Source organism: Acinonyx jubatus, chromosome B4 (assembly GCF_027475565.1).
Source record: "Acinonyx jubatus isolate Ajub_Pintada_27869175 chromosome B4, VMU_Ajub_asm_v1.0, whole genome shotgun sequence".
In the NCBI taxonomy this organism is placed as follows: Eukaryota; Metazoa; Chordata; class Mammalia; order Carnivora; family Felidae; genus Acinonyx; species Acinonyx jubatus.
In genome coordinates, this window is record NC_069387.1 from 132,407,581 (window position 1) to 132,427,213 (window position 19,633).

Here is a 19,633-nt window from a genome sequence, read left to right on the forward strand (position 1 = left end):
GGGGGGGTGAGTAACGACCTGAAACGTACATGTGAAATGTAATATACATTTATATATAATCCTTGAGTACTTTAATTTGAGAGCATTGCAGGTAGAGGACAGAGTTGAGGAAGGGGGCTGCTTGTCTGATTGACCATAAGCCAGTTAGAAGTCTGTGTGGCTGTGTGATGTGGCTGCCAAAACAGCGAATGGAGACCTAGGTAGGTTTCATATTGAGGCGATAAGGGCAGGGGAGTAGAGTGGTGAATCCTAGGAGGAAAGGGATAATGTTCTATAGATGTCTATTCTACGGTGTAGTAACTGTTCTGATGAGGGCTGGAGGGTCATGAAGAGGCATCTCATCTTGGTTTGAGAAGTTACAGAGGGCTTCATGGAGGAGGTGAACTTTGAGCTGAATCTTGATTGCTGAATAGGTGTTAAGGAGTTAGCCAGATGAGGAGGGCGAAAGAGAGGGTGAAAGAGAATATGGCAAGTTCAGGGAATTGCATGTTGATGGTGGTGGAGTCCTCTGGGAAAGTGGTGAATGCCCCATTGCTGGAAGATTCCAGAGGCTGGATCTTCTTCCTGCTAGGGGTGGCAAGCTGGCCTAGATGACCTCTGCAGACTCTCATCATGGAGTCTTTGCTGGCATGAATGCTGTTATAGGATGCCTTTTGATCACCTAAACTTGTGCCGTCTGTTCTAACATGCAGCTATGGGCTGCTTGCCTGAATTTTTTTTTTTCAGATGGAGAGTGTGAACATGCCTTCAGGTTTGTTACTGTGTTTCTTTTCATTGGCTGTTATTACCAGGGACACTTACTTTGTGCTTGGTCCCTAAGACTGACAGACTGACATCTGAAATTAGCCAGTGGAAGGGCATTATCTGTGATAATTCTGAGTGCTGGTGCACATGAAAGCCATGGAGTGCTAGGTGATGGGGTTCCTGGGGACTCTCTTGCAGTGAGCAAGCTGTGTGGGAAGTGCGGCCCCGCTGATGTGGATATCCTGCAGCCCTCCTTCAACTTCCTGTATTGGAGCCTTCATCAGACCACACCAAGCAGTCAGAAAAGAGGTACCGGGGCCCAGGCTGAGATAGTGAAGAGGAAGGGTGCTGGGCAGTGTCTGTGGCCATTGCTGCCCTTAGTTTTTTTTTCTCTTATGGAAATATATAGGGGGAGATGTCTGGACCAGATAGCCATAAGATCCTTTCTGGTTCTGATAACCTGTGGTTCTGGAATGAAGTTGAAACCCTTAGAACCTCAAGCTGAGTCTTTTGTTCATTCACCGTGTGTGCATGAGGTCCCCATCATGTGCTAACCATGATGCTGGTGCTGAGCAGGGTCTCCTGTGTAACTCATGTGGCTCTCGCCCTGCCAAACTGTCTATAGCTGCCACAGTGCTCCTTAGCAGCACGGCTCTGATAGAACTTCTGGAGAAGACTCTGGCTCTCACCTGGACAGAGGTGGACTCTCCCAGGACTGCACTCCTTTGCTCCGCCTGGCTGCTCGCTGCCTCCTTCTCTGCTCAGCAGCACGCTGGCAGTCTGCAGGTTAGTCTCTAAGCCCTGTGGCTTTGGGGCATGGGGTGGCACACAGAGGAGTGACAAAATTCCTGAGTTCTGGTCTCAGCCCTGTGGCTTATTAGCTGAGTGACCTTGCTAAGGTATTTAACTGAGTAACCTTGGCAAGGTATTTAAATCTCTGAGCTTCAGTTTCCTTGCCTGCAAAATGGGGAAAAAACCAGGGTTGTCAGGTTGGTTTACATTAATTTATCACACATGGATCACCTACCTGCCAGGCTGTGTTCTAGGCACAGAGGAATAGGACGTAAATACAGCATGTACCCCACACTTCGGAAACTTATATCGTACTCTTTAAGCAAAGCCTTGAAAAGAAAGTACAACTGTACCAGGCAAAGATAGCGGGGAAAGGCATTCAAGGTAAAGAGAGCAGTATGAGCAAAGACGGGAAGCCGCACAAATTTAGGACATAGTGTACATGTTTGGAGAGTGGTGAGTGACTGTGTGATTAGAATGTAGAGAGTGACTGTCAGATCGGACAGGAAGGCAGAAGCCAGCCTGTGGATGGTAAGCTGTGAAATGCCAGACATGTATAAGCTGTTGTTGTGATTTTTGGAGAAGGTAATGCAGGGAACGGGGGAGCAGTGGACACACCAACAGATCACCTCCCTTCCTCTCAGTCCCTACCTGCCCCCCCATATAGGACCTTGTCATCATAGTGCCCTGAATGAGCTCCTTTGAGGGCTGCTCCACATTCTGGTGTCTCCTCTCTAAGCCTGGCTGCTCCTTATGGGTAGAAACATCTTCCAGCCTTGATGTATCTTCTCACTGTGCCTAGCCCTGTGCCAGTCTAGTGCCAGGCACACACTCATTTGTGAAGCCATTTTTATTTTTATTTTTTTAAATTTTTTTAATGTTTATTTATTTTGAGAGAGAGACAGAGAGAGAGAGAGAGAGAAAGCAAACAGGGGAGGGACAGAGAGAGAGGGAGGCTGAATTCCAAGCAGGCTCTGCACTGTCAGCATGGAGCACCATACAGGGCTTGAACTCATGAACCATGAGATCATGATCTGGGCTGAAATCAAGAGTCAGACGCTTAACTGACTGAGCCACCCAGGAGCCCCTGAAGCCATTTTTAAAGTTTGGCCTCTAAGGTAGCAGCAAGCTCTGATAGATCTATTCTATAACTGGTCTTCTGGTTGTTGTCCATGGCGTTGAGTTAGGACAGGAACCTTTTGTCCCTTTCTTGGGCCCTCTTACCCCTGCAGTCACTTCCCTGGGTGGTAGCCTACACCGTGTGCCTGGCTCTGCCCTGGTCCTCAGCTCACACCCAGCCAATTACGTACTAACCACCTCCTCTCTAAGTCCTTCCCACTGCCTTAGCTCAGGCCTGATGGTTTGTCCTTACCACTAATGTGGCCTCTTCAGTCTCCTGGCCCCTGGCCTGTCCCCTCCTCCATATCTTCTGTCCCTGCAGCCAGTCTGTCTGCCCTCCAGAGCCCACACTCCTCCAGCAGCCTTTCTGTTCTCCACATGGCCACTGAGACCTCGCTCACCTGGCCCCTCGGCAGCCTAACTTACTGCCATTCCACCCTCCTTTTCTGTCCTTTGACCAACTGTTGACTCTTCTCCAGATCAGCTCTGCTTTTTCACATCCTCATACCATTGATAGTTTGTTTCTGATTGATTGATTCATTGTTAATAGCCTTTATTTCTAAGAGTTTTAGGTGTACTGAAAAATAGATAGCACAGAGTTCCCAAATAACTCCCACACAGTTTCCTCTATTACATTTTACATTGGTATGTTATTCCAATACCTTTGTACAAGTTGGTTCTTCTGCCCAGAACCTGCTGATCCACCAGCCAACAAGCATTTTTGAGGAACTGCTTTGTGTCAAACTGTGATGCATCCAAATAGAGAAGTAATTCCTGCCTCAAAGCAGCATGTGTGATGGGTGAGGAGAGCAGAGCCAGACTCAGCTTTGAACCTACCATTCCAGCTAACCCGTCAGTTTGGACGTTGCTTTAATTTTAAAGAGCACCTTCACCAATGCTGATCCTCAGCCATTCTTCACAATAGTTCTGGAGGGAGTAAAAGCAAGTGGCATTATTCCCATTTCATACATGAAGAAAGTGAGGCAGGCTGGGAGAGGTGCAGTGACCTCCCTTTGGCCACAGGCTAGCTAGTAGCAGAGCCAGGATTTTGATTCTGGGCTGTCTGACTCTAGATCTAAGTTACTTGGATGGTGGGCTGAAATGGAGACTGAATCACAGATGAGGCCGGGCAGGCTCCCTTATGGAGGAGTTCCTTGACGATGGAGGAGATTTGGGGGAAGAAGTGTTCTCTGTGTACAGGCTTAATTCACCTCCTTACACTCCTGAATCTAGGACTGGTGGGCTCACAAGACTGTGTGGCCTCCTTTGTCCCTCTTGATGCAGTGGGTATGTGTGGGTGCATAAAAGAGATATTGGGACAGGTTATCATCTGCTCAAGCTGCCAGAATGTGGGAGTCACCCCTTCACCCCCTACCCTGCCAGGTTCACCAGACACTGTCCGTGGAACTGGACCAAGTATTGAAGGTCCTCAGCTTTCCGAAGAAAAAGGCTGCGCTGCTCTCAGGTATGGCCCCAGGATCCTCGAGTAGGAGAAGATGAGCTTTTCCCTTAGACTGTGAGATGGGACCACCCCTCCCAGACTAGCTGATGGTCACCCCATTATTATCTACACTGTCTCCCCACTGTGACAGAGCTAGGTGGAAGGTAGGGAAAGAGGCGGGAACTGACTGGAAGGAGTTTCTTGCTTTCAGCTGCCATCTTATGCTTCTTGCGGACAGCCCTGCAACAAAGCTTCTCCTCTGCCCTTGTGGCCCTGGTGCCCTCAAGGGCCCAGCCACCACCGGCCCCTGAGGACACTGCCCTCGCTCCGCTGGGAACATCACAAGTGTTGTCCCTGGTCATCGGACTGCAGAACCTCTTGGTGCAGGTAAGGCCCTTGCCAAGTGGGACCCTGGCAGTGGAGTCTGCTTCTCCCAGAACAACAGTAGGAAGGAGTAGCTGCCTGTCTAGGACCTGGTATTTCCTCTAGGATTGGAGGGTGGATTGATTGGGACTTTTAAAGTTATAGTGACAGAAATGAAACACAAAATGGCTCATAACTAAGAAGGTCAGGGGTCATTACTGGCTTCAGGCACAGTTGGATCCCAGAGGCCCAGATAGTGTCATCAGAGCTCTGTCTCCATGTCTTGGTTCTGCATTTTTCTCTATCAGCTTTATTCTCATGGGATGGTAGAATGGCCAACAGCAGCACCTGGCTTATATCCTTCCAGCAGCAAGAGACTTTCTCTTTCCCAGCAGTCCTCAGAACTGAGTCTCATTAGTCTGGCTTGGGTAATGTGCCAATCACTGTGGCTGGACCATGGGATGCTCTGGCTGATGTGGCTTGAGTCAGTGCCCTCTCCCGGAGTCTGGGGCCATGCGGTCAGCTCTCCATTACCCTTGTAGACAGAATATGAAAGAGGGATAGTTCCACAAAAGAAAACTGTTTGCAGAAAAAGGAGGAGTGAATTTTGTGTAAGCCAAAACAGTAGATATGTACCCCAGAGGGCTTTGTGTTTCACAGCTTACAGGACTTTTGGAGATCATTGTATTGTATTGTATTGTATTGTATTGTATTGTATTGTATTATTATTGTATGTATTATTTTAATTTACATCGAAATTAGTTAGCATATAGTGCAACAATGATTTCAGGAGTAGATTCCTTAATGCCCCTTACCCATTGAGCCCATCCCCCCTCCCACAATCCCTCCAGTAACCCTCTGTTCTCCATATTTAAGAGTCTCTTATGTTTTGTCCCCCTTCCTGTTTTTATATTATTTTTGTTTCCCTTCCTTTATGTTTATCAGTTCTGTGTCTTGAAGTACTCATGAGTGAAGTCGTATGATATTTGTCTTTCTCTAATTTCGCTTAGCATAATACCCTCTAATTTCGCTTAGCATAATACCCTCTAGTTCCATCCACGTAGTTGCAAATGGCAAGATTTCATTCTTTTTGATAGCCGAGTAATACTCCAGTGTGTGTGTATGTGTGTGTGTGTGTGTGCGCGCGCGCGTGTGTGCGTGCGTGCGTGTGTGTGTCTACACACACACACACCACATCTTCTTTATCCATTTATCCACTGATGGACATTTGGGCTCTTTCCATACTTTGGCTATTGTTGATAGTGCTGCTATAAACATTGGGGTGCGTGTGTCCCTTTGAAACAGCATCCCTGTATCCCATGGATAAATGCCTAGTAGTGCAATTGCTGGGTCATAGGGTAGGTCTATTTTTAGTTTTTTGAGGAACCTCCATACTGTTTTCCAGAGTGACTGCACCAGCTTGCATTCCCACCAGCAATGCAAAAGAAATCCTCTTTCTCCACATCCTCGCCAACATCTGTTGTTGCCTGAGTTGTTCATGTTAGCCATTCTGACAGGTGTAAGGTGGTATCTCACGGTGGTTTTGATTTGTATTTCCCTGATGATGAGTGATGTGGAGCATTTTTTCATGTGCCAGTTGGCCATCTGGATGTCTTCTTTGGAGAAGTGTCTATTCATGTCTTTTGCCCATTTCTTCACTGGATTATTTGTTTTTTGGGTGTTGAGTTTGATAAATTCTTTATAGATTTTGGATACTAACCCTTTATCTGATATATCATTTGCAAATATTTTCTCCCATCCCATCAGTTGCCTTTTAGTTTTGTTGATTGTTTCCTTCGCTGTGCAGAAGCTTTTTATTTTGATGAGGTCCCAGTAGTTCATTTTTGCTTTTGTTTCCCTTGCCTCTGGAGACTTGTTGAGTTAGAAATTGCTGCGGCCAAGATCAAAGAGGTTTTTGCCTGCCTTCTCCTTGAGGATTTTGATGGCTTCCTGTCTTACATTTAGGTCTTTCATCCATTTTGAGTTTGTTTTTGTGTATGGTGTAAAAAGGTGGTCCAGGTTCATTCTTCTGCATGTCGCTGTCCAGTTTTCCCAGCACCACTTGCTGAAGAGACTGTCTTTATTCCATTGGCTATTCTTTGCTGCTTTGACAAAGATTAGTTGGCCATACATTTGTGGGTCCATTTCTGGGTTCTTTGTTCCATTGATCTGAGTGTCTGTTTTTGTGCCATGGAGATCATTGTTTATCCAGCCATCACATACTGTGAAGGGTGGTGGGGCATGGAGGTATGTTAGATGCCTGCCTTTGAGGAGTTAACATTTGGTGGGGAACTGCTGTGTAGACAAGAAGTGATAACACAATGTGGTCAGTTCTGGGCTAAAGGGACACACTGCATTGTGGGGTACAGGGTGTAACTGATAGCCTAGTATAGGGTTAGTGCAAAGCTGGCTGTCAGAGAAGGTTTCCTGGTAGGGATGCTTGAGCTGAGCTGAAAAGACCAAGTGATTTGTCCTACATCCCTACAGGCAGGGGGGCATCAGAAACAGGATTGATCTTGATGGCAGCACCATTTTGTTCTCTGATATGGACTCATTCCCTGTTCCTGGCCTTGTGGCCTGTTTCCAACCCTTGATTCCCCAGAACTTTCTTTTCTTTTAAGAGGCTTATTGTGTATTATTTTCTTTTCTTTAAAAAAAATTTTTTTTAATGTTTATTTATTTTTGAGAGAGAGAGAGACAGAGCGTGAGCCAGGGAGGGGCAGAAAGAGGGGGAAACAGAATCCGAAGCAGGCTTCAGGCTCTGAGCTGTCAGCACGGAGCCCAATGCAGGGCTCAAACTCACGAACTGCAAGATCATAACCTGAGCCGAAGTCGGGCACTTAACCGACTGAGCCACCCAGGCACCCCTATTGTGTATTATTTTCAAATATGAGCTGGTCACTGTAGGGTTACGGAAGCCCTGGATGTTTATGCTGTTTTTGTTAGACTTGGATTCTCTCTTCTTGCCCTTTGGAGCTTGTCTAAGAGAGATCCTTATGGTCTGATCTGAGGGCAAGTCGTTCATAAGACAAGAGGAGGGAGGTTGGGGAGGGAGCCAGCAAATGAGTGAGGGGAGTTGCAGAGACTTCCTGGGGTGGGATGTGGGCCTTCATTTGAGCAGACACTACTTGGTGTCCAGATGATGACTGCACATATATGATACGGCTGTTGATTGTGGGAGATCATGTTCAAGGACTGATCCCCACTGAGCCTGTGCACAGTATGGGGAAGGTTGAGAAATGTCAGGAGATAGAAGTTGCTGGCTCTGTGGTTGCCGAGATTTGTCCTGCCAGCGCATCTCTGCACAAGGCTCTGTACCTTTAGCTGTCTCTGTTGTAACTTCCCATTTTCCTATCAGTCTTCCTGAGACTGTGAGCTCCTCAAAGGTAGGAACTGTGTCTGACTAATCTTTGTGTCTTGTTCCCCTTGTGGGTTCAAAACCAGATGAGAAATCAGGAATCAGATGAGAACCAAAACATCAGCTTTATTTCTGGTAAACACTGTAGTAGAGTGTAGCTGGGACTTCAGGTCATACTGGGCTTATTTTTTTTTTTTTTTTTTGTCTCTACTTTTTCATATACAGCAGAGATTAAAGAATTTTACAGTGACCATTCATATACACACCACCTAGATTTTATTAACATTTTACTGTACTTGCTTTATCATATCTATTCAAAAAGAGCTTTTAAACCACCGCCTTTCCCCCAGGCCAGACCAGGAGCCTATATGCAGGGAAATTATGTTTGCATTGTGGACACTTAGCCAGCTGGCCAAGACCTTAAGAGTTTAAGTTCATGAGAGCATGACCTTTAATACCTTGATCCTGTCTTGATGGCATAGTACATGTTAAGCTAGTATCTTACCTATTAGATTAATCTGTCTTTGGGTGAGGAGGAGCCAGTTAAATGTGGGAGGAAGGGCAAATGCTTTCTCTTCAATGTTTCTGAAAGGGCTGAAGTTCCTATTTTAACATTCAGAACATAGGGAAAAAAATTATTCCCTTATACTCTATATCCAGCATGAAACCTGGCACTAAATTGGCATCCAGTGTTTGTTGAATGAATGAATGAATGAGGACACAGAAATGAATATGACATTAAGTACTCAGGTTGTAGGAAGCACAATTACAATTAATGCCAAAATGACCTATTATTTGAATCAAGAAAATCTCTACAGAAGAGGTTACATTTGAACCAGGCCTTGAGTGATGGAAACCTTCCTTAAACTAGTGGCTTAACCACTAAGGGATCAGTGACTTCCTTTAGCACCATCACCATTCACTTTCCCTGCCCAGGGCCCAGGGCTGCGACACTCTCCTGTGCCTCTGGTGGTTTTTTTTTTGGTTTTGTTTTGTTTTTTAAATCATGGTAAAATTAACATCACAAAATTAATCATTTTTAAGTTACAATTCTGTGGCAGTGAGTACATTTACATTGTTGTACAAACACTACCACCTTCCATCTGCAAAACTTTTTCATCTATCTTGTCGAACTAAAACTCTGTCCATAATAAACAGTAATTCTCCATTGTCCCCTCTCCCCAGCCCTTGACAGTCACCATTCTACTTTCTGTCTCTATTCAACTATTTGATTCTTCTAGGTAGCTCATTTAAGTACAATAATATAGTATTTGTCTCTCTGGAAGTTTTGGACTGTCCTCAGCAGTCCCTGGGAAGGGGAACCAACTGAAATAACTCATGAATTCTTCATGAGAGGCTACTGGGCCTGTGCTGGTTGTAGGAAAGTGTGGTGAGGAGCCGCTCAGCCTCACAGTCACTGTCCCTGTTACTGCCTGATGAACAGGGCCAAGGAGCCCCTTTCTCCTTTCTCTCACTGACACACTCCTGAGAAATTCCCTGGCCTCCTGCCTTCGGCCATAGTGACCTTTCTGTCACTGCCCTTAATCCAAGGAAGTATATGGAAGAGTCATTTTGTTTCTGTGTCCTTCCCTCAGGGCTGGAGATAAGCCTTCTTCAGACCTTCCATAGTTTTGTCATTTAAAAATGGTTCTTTATTTGTTCAGTCATTCATACATTCAGCAAATATTAATCCCACAGCAATCCAAGAATAGAGGAGGTCTCTCTCTCTCTCCTGAGCTCCCAGAGTGGTTTATTCAGTCCTGTAATGAGGATTGTATTTATCATATTTTATTATATGGTCAGTGGTCTGAATTTCTGTCTTCTTCTGTAAAACTATGAATTTCTTTTAGGCAAAAACTTTCGCTGCTTGTGGGGGTTGCAGTCAGAGAAGGCCTCACAGAAAAGGTGACATTTGAATTCAGCCTAGAACAGTGTCTAGGCAGAGGTAGAGGGAAGGGCATTCCAGGCAGGGAGGACAGCATGAGCAAAAGTGCATAATATGGAAGTGCATGGGGGAGGGAGAGGTTGAGGGGCGGCAAGAAGTAGAAGATGACACTGAGCAGCTGGGCAGGGGCCAGACTAGTCAGTACCTTACGTGCCAGGCCAAGAGGTGCTGTGGGGAGCCATGAAGGGCTTCTATCAGACTGAGTTTTTGAAAGGTCACTGGCAACCACAGTAGGAAAGAGGGGTGGGAGGAGAAAGCCTGAAGGCAAGTGGACTGTTGAGCAAGAGATTGTTACAGTTACCCAAGTAAATGACACCGAGGCCCGTGTCACACCCACTGAGATAGCTAAAATGAAAACAACAGATTATATCAAATGTTGGCAAGAATGTGGAGTAAGTGGAGTCCTCATGCATTATTGGGGTGGGAATGCAAAATGGTGCAGCTACTTTGGAAAACAGCCTGGAAGTACTTCAAAAAGCTAAACATAGAATTTCTGTATGCCCAGCAGTGCTATTCCCAGGTATATGCCCAAGGAGATTGAAAGTGTGTGTCTACACAAAAACTTAAACACACATGTTCATAGCAGTACTATTCATAATAGTCCCAAGTACAAACAACCCCAATGTTCACCAGCTGATGAATGGATCAACAAATTGTATACACGTACAATTGAATACTATATGGCCATAAAAAGTAATGAAGCACTCACATGCTACAATGCAGGTGAACCTTGAAAACATGCTCAGTGAAAGAAGCCAGATGTAAAAGACCACATATTACATAATTTCATTTGGATGAAATGTCCAGAATAGGCAAATCCATAGAGACAGAAAGTAGATTAGTGGTTGCCTAGGACTGGGGTTGGGGATCAGGGAATGGGGAGCAACTATTAATGAGTATGGGGTTTCTTTTTGGGATGATGAAAATATTCTGGAATTAAATAGCTGTACAACTCTGTGAATATACTAGAAACTACTGATCTAAGGACGCCTGAGTGGCTCAGTTAAGTGTGTGACTCTTGGTCCTTGCTCAGGTCCTGATCTCACGGTTTGTGAGCAAGCAGAGGAGGTGCAGAGAAAGAGGAAGACACAGAATCCAAAGAGGAAGACACAGAATCCAAAGCAGGCTGCAGGCTCTGAGCTGTCAGCACAGAGCCTGACATGGGTCTTGAACCCACAAACCGCAAAATCATGATCCAAAGTTGGATGCTTAACAGACTGAGCCACCTTGGTACCCTGATCTGTACCTTTAAAAAGATTAATTTTGTGGTTTATGAATTATATCTCATTAAAGCTGTTATTAAAAAAAAAAAAAAAAGCAGTATCAAGAGGGAAAAAATGACAGTAAGACCTAAGCTAGGGCACTGGGTGCTAGTCCTCTGACGTCTCTGGTCCAAAGCAGCCATGCAACATCAGCACCAACGATTGAGTGCTGGGCAGAGTGTGCAGTCTTCAGCTGTCTGAGCCGAGGTAGCTCAGTGCAGTGCTGTGGAAGGTGCACTGGCCAGAATCATAGAGATCTGCATCATAGTCCCTGCCCCGCTCCTAACTCTGAAGGAGTTTAGCAAGTCAATTCCTCTTACTGATCCTTGATTTCTCTATCTGCAAAATGTAAGGAGTCTTTCAGCATTAAGCAATTTGGGCCTATGAGAATAGCCTCCATTCCCCCAGGAATGGAGCACAGCCCAGAAAAGCGTTGGTTGTAGTGAGGATGGAGGCGGTGTTCAGGGTTCACCATGCTGGGTCACGCGGGGCAAAGAGAGCAGGTTAATAGCAGTGGGGGGGAGGGCTGTGTACTGGAGGACTTGCATGGCATTGGAGTAGGGAGAAGCCAGGGCAAAGTTCCCTTTTTACTTCTCAGAGGAGCCACAGAACTATAAATCTCTGTCTCCAGAGAATACGTACAGTACGTTTGTTTTGGGTTTCTTTGGAGATGGAGACCTTGGCCAGCAGGTGGAGCTGCAGGAAGACAGAAGGGGTCCCTTTCTTGTGGCCAGGACTAACAATAGAGCAGGCCACCTTGGGAGGAATAAGAGTGTCTTGTGGCTGGGGATCTCCAAGCAGAAACCCAGCAAGAACTCCTGGATTCCAGTCCAATTGCTACATCCCTGGGGAGAGTTGGGGAGAGGTAAGGCTGTGTCTGAGCAGGGAAGAAACAATTATCCTTGTGCTTAGACTTGGCTTTGTGATTAGGGTTGGAGTAGAATGTTGTTACCAGATTGGAAATCAGTGAGCTGGTTAGTTTTACAAGATGTGAGGCTTTGATCTCAGGTATCGTTCCTACAAGAGCAGAGGTATATGTCAGGTTAGGGTTCTAGGAGAGTAGGAGGTGGGGAGGAAGGGGAGAAGACATTTATCAAGTGCCTACTCCGCACAAACACTTGACCTACATTATTTATTTACTTAAAAATTTTTTATGTTTATTTATTTTTGAGGCAGAGAGAGAGAGCGTGAGCAGGGGAGGGGCAGAGAGAGAGAGGGAGACACAGAATCTAAAGCAGGCTCCAGGCTCTGAGCTGTCACCACAGAGCCCAATGTGGGGCTTGAACTCAGAACCATGATATCACGACATGAGCTGAAGTCAGACACTTAACTGACTGAGCCACCTAAGTGCCCTGACGTATGTTATTTATCCATCACAACTCCTCTGTAAGGTAGAAATTATCATCTCCGTTTTATAGACAAGGAAACAGAATCCCAGAGAGGTTAAGTAACCTGCCTAAGTTCACACACTTTTAGGTCAGGATTTAAACCTAAATCCTTTTCGGGGCTCCTGGGTGGCTCGGTTAAGCGGCCGACTTCGGCTCAGGTCATGATCTCGTGGTCCGTGAGTTCGAGCCCTGCGTCGGGCTCTGTGCTGACAGCTCAGAGCCTGGAGCCTGTTTTGGATTCTGTGTCTGTCTCTCTCTGACCCTCCCCCGTTCATGCTCTGTTTCTCTCTGTCTCAAAAATAAATAAACATTAAAAAAAAAATTTTAAACCTAAGTCCTTTTGTTTACAAAATCCATGTTCTTTCAGTGTCCCAAGAAGTGCATCTTGTGAACAGGGGCCATTGTTACCACAGTGGTGGTACCTGGCATTCCTAATGCCCAGTGGTCCCAGCTCCTCATCCAGGTGGTGCTTGCTGGGTTTCTCAGGTAATATGGAGACAGAGTCAGAGAGTGGCACTGGGGCCATAGCTCTTTGCCAGGTGGGGAAACCAAGGCATGCTGGCTCATGTGTGTGCCTGGGAAGAGGCTGGAAGTGCCCACTGGTTAAGAGTTAAGTTTAGGTTGGAGAAGGAGAAAGGGCACAAGGCCCAGGGTTTGGTTCTAGATCTGCCACCTACTGATATATGCAGGTGTCCTCAGGTCAAGTATTTTCTCTCTGGGCCTCATTTTCTCAGCTGTAAAATGAGGTAAGTGGATAGCTCAAACACTTCAAGCTGTGTTCCTTACAGGACTTAGGAGTTCTGTGTAGAAAACCCAGGGGTTTTTAAAGGGAGGGCGTATTTCTCCTGTTATGCATTTCATGAGGATGTTCTCACCCTTTATTGAGTGTGTACTCTGTGGCAAGCATTGGCTGAGAACTCTGTATCCATTTCTCCTTCAACCCTCTCAGCAACTCAGGTAATTTTAAAATTCCCATTCAGCAAGAGTAAGTGACTTTAGCCAGGGTCACATAGATGGTAAGTGACTAAGCAAAGATGCAAACCCAAGTCTGTCCTATGTTCTTAACCATCACATTGCTGCCTTTGAAAGAACAGTATGAAAACAGCATAGCTTTGTTTGTTTTTACATTAAAAAAAATCATTTTTTATAACTTACATGCAATAAAATTCATTGATTTTAAGTGTACAATTAAATGAGTTTTGACAAAAATATAGTTTCATAAACACTACCACAATCATGATATAGAACATTTCCATCACCCTAGAAAATTCTCTGGTGCCCCTTGGTAGTTAATCTCTTCTCATCCCTGTCCCTCAGTACATACTGATCAGCTTTCTGTCACTATAGTTTTGCCATTTCTAGAATTCATAGAAGTGAAATCATACAATATGTGGTCTTGTGTGTCTAGCTTCTGTCACTTAGCTTAATGCTTTTGAACTTCATTCATATTGGTGTGTGTGTCAGTACTTCATTTCTTTTTACTGGTGAGTAGTCATCCATTATATGGCCATACCACAGCTATTTACCTATTAACCTATTGATTTGGGACTTCCAGATTTTTGACTATTATGCATACAGTTGTTCTTCATATGGAAGTACAAGTCTTTGTGTGGACATATAGTTTTATTTCTCTTATATAGGACTGGAATTGCTGGGTCAAATGAGGTATTTGTTCTCTAATGTGTGTAACAAGTTATCACAAACTTAATGGCTTAACACCACACCGTTTATCACCTCACAGTTTTCTATATCAGAAGTCTGAGTGGGTTTGAGCAAGTTCTTTGCTTAGAGTCTCACAAGGCTGAAATCAAGGTGTTGGCCAGACTGGGTGCTTATCTTGGGAATCTGGGAAGAAATCCACTTCTTCTGCAGGGGCCTCTTCTAGCTCTTTGCCCACATTCTTCCTCACTGGGCCCCTCTATCTTCAAAGCAGCAATGTGTGCTGAGTCCTTCTCACATCTCCAGGCTCTCTGGTTCTTCTGCCACCAGCCAGAGAAAATGATTTTTCAAGGCCCCAACAATCTCATTTTGCCCTATAATGTAACATAATCACAGGAATAACATCTGGGAGCAAAGGTCATGGGACCATCTTAAAATTCCGCCTAGCACATATGGTAAGTACATATTTACTTTATAAGAAACCATCAAATTGTTTTCCAAAATGGTTGCATCATTTACTTTCCCACCAGAACTATATGAGAGTTCTAGTTGCTCTACATTCTAACCCACATGGTATCGTCAGTCTTTTTAATTTTAGCTGTTGGTGGGTGTGTAGTGGTAGTTTTCATTTGCATTTCCCTAATGACTGATGACAATGAGATATTTTGGCATGCTTATTAGAGCATAAAATTTTGTTTGATGAAGGTTCTGCTTTAAAAAAAGGTTGAAACTTACTGGCTTAGATAAACTGTGAGGTTCTTACAGAGTCTGTAATCTATGAATCTCTTAATGGGGCCCAGGGCTTATCTCCTTTTCTGAAACAGCCTCTTGAATGTAGGTAGAACATAGGTGAATCATCAGTATAAGCACTGTGCTCTGCTCTGTGTGTGTGTTAGACATGAAACCAACGAACATTCCTTGATTATCTACAGGGCTACAATCCCATATCTGAAATTCTGAAATCCAAATTATTCTGAAAACCAGATTTTTTTTCTTGATTGACACCAAAACTCATTGGTAGCAAAACCTGACATTAACTTCTGTGGGGTTTTGTTTGTTTGTTTGCAGAAGGACCCTCTGTTGTCCTATGCCTGTGTTGCCTGCCTGGAAGCCTTGCTTGATTACCTGCATGCCCGGAGCCCAGACATCGGTAGAAACCCTCCCTATTTTCTGATGTTCTCATAGGGGCAGCCAGCCCCTGCCACCCTCCTGTCCCAGACTTCCAACCTCTGTTCTTTGACTCACACTCATTTTGTTTAATTCTTTTCATAATACTACAAGGGCATTGCCATGCCCATTATACAGATGAGGACATTGTAGTTCAGAGAGATCAAGGAACCTGCCCAACCAAGGTCAAAAGCTCTTAAATGGCAGAGCTCTTCCTATGCCTGCTTCCCACAATAGTGGGATATGTGGTTTCCCTGGGCCAGGTAGCATAGGTGGATAGAAGCCCAGGGAAGAAAGAAACTTCCTGCGTTCAGGTCAGTTTGTCCAATGCCCTGCCTCTAGCTGGGCAACCCCTGTTTGAGCAATCCGAGAAAGTCCTCTTCAGCAATGCTCCATGGTCTATGGAAAAGTAGCAGTAACAGCCTAGAGTGACTGGTGTTTCCTGTAGCATTCCATGTGGTCTCCCAGCCCTGGAATCGGTTTTTGCTGTTCACCCTCCTGGATGCTGGAGAGAGTTCCTTCCTCAGACCTGAGATCTTGAGGCTCATGACCCTGGTAAGTACTTAATGGATGGTCTTGTGGTCTGAAGAATGTGATGAGCTGGGTGGTCCTGAGGAGACCAGGTAGAGGGGTAGAAGGTAGAGGGGCTGGGTGGGTCTTCACCCTACAAGAAGCCTGCTCACAGAATTCCTCTAAACACCCACATCTTCTCACCCCAAAAGACCCAGATACTCCTAATTTATTTGCATATGAATCATGAATCATTGGCTGGGGCCTACCTGCCGTACCCAGATCCTATGCTAGGGACCAAAGGTGTTACTGAGCCAAATGCTCTGCCCTTTAAAGGTCTGTCAGTCTTGAGAAGGAGATAGACAGGAAACTAATAGTTAAAACATGATGTTATTAGTGGCAGAGAAGAAGATATGCTAAGAACCTAGCTTGTGGTAAGTGCCCACTGAATAAACAACAAAGCAGTGAGCCTGTGAATGATAGTAAAGCGGATCAATGAATAAATCAGTGGTTGGTGTGGGAACACAGAGAAGAGTACAGTTGACCCTTGAATAATGTGGGGGTTATGTTGGTCCCTGAGCAGTTGGAAATCCGAATATAACTTTTGACTCCCCCAAAACTACCTACTAATAGCCCACTGTTGATTAGAAGCCTTACTGATAACATAAACAGTCAGTAAACACATATTTTGTATGTTATATGTACTGAATACTGTATTCTTAGAATAAACTAGAAAAAGAAAATGCTATTAAGAAAATCATAAGTACAGTACAGTATTTATCGAAAATAATCTGTGTATAAGTGGACCCATGCATTTCACTCTCGTGTGGTGTAAGGGTCCACTGTAATTATTTCTGCCAGAGCTGGGAGGGAGAGGTGAGTAAGAGTGTAGTAAGCACTCAATTAATGCCTGTATTTCTTTAATAAAATGAAAGACCATTCAGCAGGAAGGTAACATTTTAGCTGAGGCTTGAAGGATTATTAGGCAAAGAGGAGGAAAAGTATTCCAAGTAGTGAAGTGAAAATAGCAGGGGTACGAGCACCTGGCAGTGTGTTTGGGTAACCACCATAGTCCATTTTGACCATGAGCGTGAGGTACAAGGCCAAGGGGTGAGGGGAAGGGTACTGAAGAGGTCAGCAGGACCAACTCTCTCAGGGTTTCATACTCTGCCTCATTTATTCCACTTCTCCTGGACCCACCAACTCTGAGCTCCTGAAGGCAGGGTTCTGTGGGCTTCAGATCTGTGCCCCCAGCCCACTGCCAATCACAGCAGGGACACAGGAAATGTCTGTGAATGAAGGAGATACCAAATCACTGTGTGTTTGTGGCTTCTCTCCCTGGCCTAGTTTGTGCGGTTCCAGAGCAGCAGTGTCCTTTCTCGTGAGGAGGTGGGTCATGTTCTGCAAGGCGCAGCTTTGGCTGACCTCTCTACCCTGTCGAATACCACACTCCAGGCTCTGCGTGGCTTCTTCCTGCAGGTGGGTTGGAAGGGGATGCCACGGAGCCTCTGTAAGGCTAGACCCTCCACGCCATCTTCTTTGTGGAGGATGAGCCCTCTGGCCACAGCAGCTAGAGGGAGGTCAGGAGTACAGAGGGTGGAGGGTAGAGAGGATCTGATGGAGTAGGCACTGAGAAGGCCTGTCTCCCCTGCCCTCTTCTTGCTCCAGGTCCAGAGCATGGGCCTCCTGGCTGATGAGAGCACGGCCCAGACCTTGCACGTCTCCTTGGAGGGCCTCTCCCCTAGCACCTCCTCAGCCGAGCCGCCCCTGGACATGCTGTATCCTTTCCTGCATCTGGGAGCTTGGCCTGGGCAAGGTCATCCAGGCTATGGGAGGCTGTGGCATCATGCTTCAGAGGGGTGCACTGTACTTTAAAGCATGTGGGTCAGTGAGAATAATTAATAGTGATAGCAACGACAATGACGTACTCTGTTCTAAGTTCCCACCAAGGGCCAGGCACATTACATGTATTGTGTCTAATCCCCACAGAAGCCAGGGATGTTAATATAGCTATAACTTAGACCAGAGAGGTTAAATGACATGCCCAGGATCACACAGTAATAGCATCAGGATTTGACCCCTGTTTATCTCCAAAGCCGTATCGCCAAACTCAGGAAGGAGCTAGTCCTTCCCCAAAAGCTTTGGAGAAAGTTGCCCAAACCCAGATACGGGTGCTTCCCTCAGCCCAACATGGGGGGTGCTGTGTGACTGACATGTCCCCGAGAAAGCCTGGGGCTGTGGGCAGTAACTAGAGGCCCTTTGGGGGTGGTTGTGGTGCTCCAGAGACACTTCAGTCTGTGTGTTGTTTGGTGGTACTTCCTCCCCACCCCCACTGGCTACCTCCTTGGCTTTCTTCTTTCTCCTTTTTCTCTCTCCTCTTTTCTCCTCTTTCCCTTGTGCATGGAATGTTCCCTGTTGAATAGCAACTACCTACCCAGGTGTTTGGGTCCCAGTTTTAGAATCCAGCCCACTATTCTTAAGAGCTCTTCTGTTCTTGTGTGACTGTTTTTGCCCTTTTTGGGCTCTAGAAGTGTGGTTCTCCCACGGTTGGCTCCACCTTTCTGCTGTTCTCCTCTCATGTTTTGCTGCCAGTTGCCTGGGAGGGGTGGCTGTATCCCTGTCCCACATCAGAGACTGATCCTCATGACTCGAAGGCCCAGAAACGGAGAGAACTGTGACCTGGAAAAGAAAAAGTCAGGGCAGAATTGTTGGAGAAATGGATGACAATTGTAGCCGTTCACTCTATTGTTGAAGTGGAATCAGGAAATAAAATGATACACTCACATGTCTCTGTGGGCTCTCCAAAAAACATTTCACTCTCAGTTTACCTTGGCTCCCTGGAGCTGATAACTCTGCCAGTAGGATAGTGGATTGTTTCGGTAAGGAATGGATGGCCTCCTCAGGGACAGTGGGTGGGATTTGTTCTGCTCACATGTAAGGAGCACCAGCTGGATGCCTCAGTTGTACCCAGAAAATGCCACTCGCAGGTCATCCACGGGGCTAGAAGTGCAGAGAAAGTCCATGTTTGGTACCGGTGTGATCCAAGTGCTCCAAGAGGCAGCCTCACCTCACATGGAGCTGGAGAGAGGTACAATTTTGAGGCAAGGACGCTGAGCAGGTGAAATTCTTCTCTGCCTTGCTAGCTCGGTGGAACTGTTCCAGCTCAGCCCTTCCCTGGCTAAAGGAGGTCCCTTGTTTCTTTCTGTGGGCCCTTCCCAGAGCTTGTGTCTTTATCCCCACGTGTGCGGTTCTTTTAATGTCTGCTCTCCACCGTTGCGCCTGCTTCCTGTTCCCAGCTCAGCCCACCGTGCCTCTTGCCTGCCGTCCCCAATCCGGGTGGCCGTAAGTGGACAGTATGGACCCTGCACAAAACTGGTATGAACTCTGCCCTAATGAACTGCACTGTTGGTTTTTTCTTCTTCTTCTTTTTTTTAATAAAGTTTGTTTATTTTAGTAATCTCCACACCCAAAGAGGGGCTTGAACTCACAACCCTGGTATCAAAAGTCCCATGCTCCTCCCCTACTGAGCCAGCCAGGTGCCCCTACAGGCTTAAAAAAACAAAACAAAACAAAACACTGTTAGTCCGCGACCCACCAAACTGATCCTGCCAACTATGATTTAAAAAACACTGTCAGCTTATGAAAAGTTTCGGTCAGGGCGCCTGGAAGGTCACGCGGACGGCAGGGGTCAGGGCCTCAGTCCGCTGACGCGCCCTGTAAGTCAGGCACAGACCCCACACAGACTTAACTTCCTCCAATCTGACCGTGACAGAACGCCGAACGATCGCGCCCCGGCACAAGCTTGGCGGGACCGGACTCCCAACTAACCGCGCTGAGGACCCGCGCGGGAGCCCGGCGGGGCGGGGCCGGAAGTGAAGTCAACGG

The 19,633-nt window shown here is 46.0% G+C and overlaps 1 protein-coding gene and 1 long non-coding RNA gene across 8 annotated transcripts in view; one reads left to right on the plus strand and one right to left on the minus strand.

Moving 5' to 3' along the window:
• The window catches only part of MEI1 (meiotic double-stranded break formation protein 1), a 77,741-nt gene extending 59,208 nt beyond the window's left edge, over positions 1 to 18,533 (plus strand). For all 4 annotated transcript variants that reach the window (XM_053226860.1, XM_053226859.1, XM_053226858.1 and 1 more), the window contains 9 exons: positions 943 to 1,053; positions 1,370 to 1,530; positions 4,039 to 4,120; positions 4,308 to 4,483; positions 15,140 to 15,221; positions 15,687 to 15,793; positions 17,096 to 17,227; positions 17,417 to 17,526; positions 18,341 to 18,533. In XM_053226860.1, coding sequence (XP_053082835.1) covers positions 943 to 1,053; positions 1,370 to 1,530; positions 4,039 to 4,120; positions 4,308 to 4,483; positions 15,140 to 15,221; positions 15,687 to 15,793; positions 17,096 to 17,227; positions 17,417 to 17,526; positions 18,341 to 18,386 — 1,007 coding nt within the window. In that variant the 3' untranslated portion in view covers positions 18,387 to 18,533. The remainder of the gene's footprint in view (positions 1 to 942; positions 1,054 to 1,369; positions 1,531 to 4,038; positions 4,121 to 4,307; positions 4,484 to 15,139; positions 15,222 to 15,686; positions 15,794 to 17,095; positions 17,228 to 17,416; positions 17,527 to 18,340) is intronic.
• On the minus strand, positions 14,028 to 19,621 carry LOC106979947 (uncharacterized). Of its 4 annotated transcripts, none has more exons than XR_008300549.1 (4): positions 19,344 to 19,621; positions 18,577 to 18,748; positions 18,183 to 18,427; positions 14,028 to 17,037 (listed from the first exon to the last, which is right to left on the minus strand). It is a non-coding gene; the product is annotated as an uncharacterized LOC106979947 (long non-coding RNA). The 4 variants fall into 4 exon arrangements; XR_008300548.1 differs by having other exon boundaries at positions 18,577 to 18,826; XR_001430999.3 differs by lacking the exon at positions 19,344 to 19,621 and having other exon boundaries at positions 18,577 to 19,096.
• Positions 19,622 to 19,633: the final 12 nt, after the last annotated feature.